Raw genomic sequence first — 5,329 nt, 5'->3', positions numbered from 1 at the left:
ATTAACACCCAAGACCTTCGATCAAAACCCACAAAAGCTGTTCCTCAAGTACATGAAGATTTTTTCTGAGTTTTGACAAGTTTTCTTCCCCAACATGCTCCATTCATTAGTCGAGAGTCGGCCCGGCCTGGTTCACTGACGATTTCCTGCTGTCGATCCGGACAATGAAGAAGAAGTGAATGAAATATGGTCATTTTATTTGAATCCACAGATCCTGTCCTGTCGTACAGGTGTTCAATCGAACTATTTAGGCCTGGTTGGATACCAGCCTAATTTGGTTTCAAGACAATTTGGGCCTCTCGCAGATCCGTCCCAAAGCTTGTTCGAAGATCCTAGAGACGTCATAAGAGGGGCCAAATCTTTCAGAAAAGACTTTCAAGAAATTTTTGAAGATTTCTCTTGATGAAAACTATAACCTGCATCCTTTTGAGTTCAACCATTCCCACTTCTGCCACCATGGGGTTTGTTACCTGGTGGGAGAAATATTATTCGGGCCGTTCAGTTGGAGATACTACTATCATGATCTCCAGACTTGAGAGTGGTTTTACCCAACCAACGGTCGAGAATATCCGCTCAAACCTTCAAGCTCGAGGTATTAATATTACTTTTGACTTTCTAATTGATATGTATTTTTGCCTTTTCTAATATTCTTACTTTCAGGCAAAACAATCACGACAAAGAAAATTGTTGAAACGTCTCGAGCTGATGTGAGACCCAAGAAACCCACTGGGGTGAAGATCCAAGAATGGAAACAAGAAGAGAAGGTAACTCTTCTGAACTTATCTTTTACTCTTAACGTCTTTGCCTCATATTTCTTTATTTTTTCAGAGTCAAAAGAAAGATGATAGCACCGAGACTACCACGACCTCAAACGCTCGAAGCGTGTGGTCATCGAATTCGACGAAGAAAAAGATGCAAGTTTTATTTCTAATGTCAATATTATAACTCTCTTTCAAGTCTATATTCTGACATTTCTTTACCCTCATAACACAGGAAGAAGAGGAAAGACCTCTTGTAAGAAAGAGAAAATCACCTGAGACTTCGACCAAATCTGCTGTCCAAACAGAGGCAGGCGATTCCCAGGCTCAAATGCCTAAGAAGAAAAAGAAAGTGAAGCAGATCGAGCCTGAACCTTCTGTGACGGTCGAGGGTGGTGAGCCAGTCAGGAAGAAAAAGAAGAAGACAAAGTCTTCAAAAGAACAAGGTGAGAATCAACCTGTTGACGTCCAACCACCTTCGACTGATGTTGGCGGCGCTGAAACAGAAACTACTCCCTCTATTGCTGAGATGGGCAACCTTGTCGAACAACCGGACTTACCACAAGAACACCCTACCGTCGAGGTACCATTCTTAATATGATTTTAATCATAGCTAATACGAAACTATTTGTTAACCTTTTTCATGACAATTCGAATCAGGTACAACAAAATGTTTCTGTAGAAGAAATACCCTCATGTGCTCGAACCTCTCCTGCTCCTGAGACGGATGCAGTGAATGTTGAGGAACAGGGTGAAGGTCAAGGTATTGGACCCAGCAGTCCTCAGGGATCGAGTCAGAGAAGTTCATCTGAAGAACACTTTTCCGATGAAGAGGCCATACAAGAGGCTGAAGCTGGAGGTTCAGACATTTTCCCAGCGTCTTCGACATCTAAGCTTTCCGCTAGCATAGGGATCGCAGAGGATACATTCATTCAAATGCAAGACGAAGACCCTGCTGCAGCCCTTCGACTCCTGCTGAACACCAGTCAAGCCAACACCTCAAGTGAAAAGAATCCTGGTGCTTCGTCCTCATCTGATGCTGATATAACCTCTACAGTACGCCAAGATTGCCTGCTTTTGAAGTTATCAATGGAATACGCACGGGCAGACGTACTTAAATCCATTGAAGAGAACCCTTCTGCTGCTTTTGGGCACCTGAACTTTTTGAAGAAATTGCATAACCCCCTTACTTCTGATGAAATTCTGGGCAAAGTTATACAAATCGAGTCCATTATCGATCAATTTGCAAATACTGTGCAGAAAAAACGCGAAAATGGCGCCAGACTCGATGCCCAGAAACAGGCACATATCCTTCTGCTCGAGAAAGCCCGAGCGGCTCAACGTGAAGTCGAGCGTCTCACCAAAGAGGCGAAAGAAGGATCTTCTGAGATCAAAGCCTGTGATGATAATATCTCCTCCTGGGAGGCAACTATTACAAATTTGCTGTCTCAGGTCGATGATCTAAGGCAGAAAATTGTAACAGAGCAGGCCAAACGCAAAGAACTCCAGGAGAAGGCCGCTGATTCGATTCAGAAGCTGGTTGCCGAAAAAGGGAGGGAAGGCCTGAAGGCCTTTAGTGCATCTCAAGCGGTAGCAGATGAGGCGAGAGCTATGGAGAGTGCTGACCAGGTTTTAAGCAAAGAGATGGCCACCTTGAAGAAGCTATATGAGGATTGATCATGACTTAGTAGAATTTATGATTTTTTATTTCGAATTCTGTATTTCGATTCTACTCTTGATGTAATAGACACATGCCCTTTCGTAGCAATTTTACTGTTATTGCCATTTTTATGTTTCCATCACTTCTGTTTATTCTATGCTTATTTTAACTTCGAGCAATGTTGGTTTATATTTTTTCAAATATTTACCATTTATCCTCAAAGTACGTTTCTGAGGGGTTAATTCCTCTAATTCATAAGCACCATTCGAATAGATCTGAATTATTTTAAACGGTCCTTCCCAATTTGGGGACCATTTGCCCAAGGCTCGATCCTTACTATCCATGGGCAGGATAACCTTCCAAACTAAATCTCCAACATTAAAAGTTTTCGACTTCACTTTCTTATTATAAGCTTTAGCAACCCTTTCTTTTTGTTTAGTCAAGACTTCTAATGCTCTTAATCTCTCCTCGTCTAAATCAACTAACTCATCTGACATCATTTTCCAATAATGGTCGATCGGAATGTCCATTTGTTTTTGTACTCTAGCTGATTGCAAATGTATTTCGACCGGAAGTACAGCATCGTGCCCATAAGTTAGTCGAAATGGGGTAGTATTAGTTGATTCCTTAGGAGAATTTCTACATGCCCATAGAACTTGATCTAACGTTTTATTCCAATTTCTTGGCTTTTGGGCAATGTGTTTTTTAATCAAGTTGATTACAATCTTATTGGCTGCTTCGACCTGACCATTTGCTTGCGCATAATATGGTGTCGAGGTTAATAATCGAAAGCCAGTTTTTTGGGCAAATTCTTTCATTTTTCGTCCAGTAAAAACTGAACCTTGATCAGTGGTAATTGTTTCGGGAATACCAAACCTATAAATAATATAATTTTGAATGAAACTAATTACTGCTTCCTGATCAACATTTGGCAAAGGGACTGCTTCGATCCATTTTGTAAAGTAATCGATACCAACTATAATATAACGCTGGTTCTTAGAAGAAGCAGGCTTGATTTCGCCAATTAAATCCAAAGCCCATCCTCTGAAAGGCCAAGGTTTGATTATGGAGTGTAACTCACTAGCAGGTACATGCTGTATCCCTGCATGCTTTTGGCATCCCTGACAGCCTTTAGCAAATTCTATGCAGTCTTTTAACATCGAAGGCCAATACAAACCTTGTCGAAATAAAAGCCATTTCATTTTATGGCCTGCTTGATGTGATCCACAAGCCCCACTGTGAACATGGGAAACTGCTAAGTATGCTTCTGATTCATTTAGACATTTTAACAACACTCCTTCTGCAGTCTTTTTAAACAAATCATTTCCCATAATCACGTAATTTAAGGCCCTATATTTAATCTTTCGAGCCACATTGCCTATTGGATTTTCCAAATATTCAATAATGGACTTTCTCCAATCATTATCTAACATATTGTCAATGGCCAAAATTTGAATTTTTTCCTGAAGATCATTCATACTTTCATCTTCATTATTTTGTGGTATACTTGCCCCCACAAGTTTTGGCATTGGCAATTTAGTGCTTAATGGCTCTGGTAACACCAATTTATCTTTTATTTCGATCAACTGAGTTAACTTTTCCTTCGACATTTTGTACCCTGAAGCTATTTGGGCTAAATCATTTGCTTCTCGGTTTTCTTGTCGAGGTACATGCTCAATGTTAATATAATCGAAATGATTCAGAAGAGAACTTGCTATAACAAAATATTTTGCTAAGTGTTCATTAACACATTTGTATTCTTGTGTTAATTGCCTCAACACTAATTCTGAATCACCTCTTATATTAACATTTCTTGCCCCCAGGCTAATTAAAATTTCAAGGCCTGTAATTAGAGCTTCATACTCAGCCTCATTATTAGAACAAAGCCCTTTGATTTTATATTTGAACTTAGTTGGAACTTTATTGGGGGATATTATTAAAACTCCAATTCCAGTTCCATGTTTGTGTTTCGAACCATCGAAATACAAAATCCATGGCTCTGTATCGACATAGTCTTGCGACATTTCGACCACTGAGTGATCTACAATAAAATCTGCCACAATTTGACCCTTAACAGATTTCAAAGGCTTGTACGTTAAAGAATATTCTGTTAATGCTAAAGCCCATTTCCCAATTCTACTGTGTAAAATCGGTTTTGACAACATGTGCTTAATAACATCATAATGAGAATACACATAAACATCAACAGGCTTTATATATTGCTTAAGTTTTGCACAAGAGAAATACAGACAAAGACAAAGTTTTTCTATGGCAGTATATCTAGTTTCTGCATCATTTAGTACACGACTAAGATAATAAATTGCATGTTCTATGCTATCATCATCTTCCTGAGCCAACATGCTACCAATGGTCTTGTCAGACGCAGCAATATACAATTTCATAGACTTGTTTCGACTAGGAGGCACTAACACAGGAGGCTTGATCAGATATTCTTTAATTTCATCGAAAGCCTTTTGATGCTCTTCATTCCATTTGAATGGTTCATCTTTCTTGAGTCGAAGTAATGGCAAAAAAATCTGAGCTTTGCCACTTAGATTCGAAATGAATCGCCTCAAGAAGTTGATTTTTCCTAGCAAAGACTGAAGCTGTTTTTTGGTCGAAGGAGGCTTTGTCTCAAGAATAGCCTTTGTCTTATTTTGATTTATCTCAATGCCTTTTTTATGCACCACGAAACCAAGGAAATCTCCTGCACGCACACAAAAAGCACACTTTAATGGATTCATTTTTAATCCATGTTTCCTCATTCGTTCGAAAGATTGCCTAAGATAATCCAAATGGCTATCTTCTGAGGAGGATTTGATGATTATATCATCAATATAAATTTGCATAAATGTGTCAATAAAATCATGAAACATGGAATTCATGGCCCTTTGATAAGTGGCCCCAGCAT

At 39.3% G+C, this 5,329-nt stretch overlaps 1 protein-coding gene across 1 annotated transcript; it reads left to right on the top strand.

Moving 5' to 3' along the window:
- Positions 1–878: 878 nt before the first annotated feature.
- Positions 879–2,435, top strand: LOC114386166. Its single transcript, XM_028346160.1, has 2 exons — positions 879–1,341; positions 1,419–2,435. Exons 1-2 carry the CDS (start codon positions 1,090–1,092, stop codon positions 2,433–2,435), a joined length of 1,269 nt encoding a protein of 422 aa, XP_028201961.1. The 5' UTR covers positions 879–1,089.
- Positions 2,436–5,329: the final 2,894 nt, after the last annotated feature.

The sequence above is a fragment of the Glycine soja genome, chromosome 15 (assembly GCF_004193775.1).
Source record: "Glycine soja cultivar W05 chromosome 15, ASM419377v2, whole genome shotgun sequence".
NCBI classification, from domain to species: Eukaryota; Viridiplantae; Streptophyta; class Magnoliopsida; order Fabales; family Fabaceae; genus Glycine; species Glycine soja.
This window is presented reverse-complemented; position numbering and strand designations above follow the sequence as displayed.

Coding starts and splice junctions, on each gene's coding strand:
- LOC114386166 (XM_028346160.1), top strand. CDS start 1,090: ATGCCTAAGAAGAAAAAGAAAGTGAAGCAGATCGAGCCTGAACCTTCT. Junction 1,342..1,418: donor AAGAACACCCTACCGTCGAG/GTACCATTCTTA, acceptor AATTCGAATCAG/GTACAACAAAATGTTTCTGT.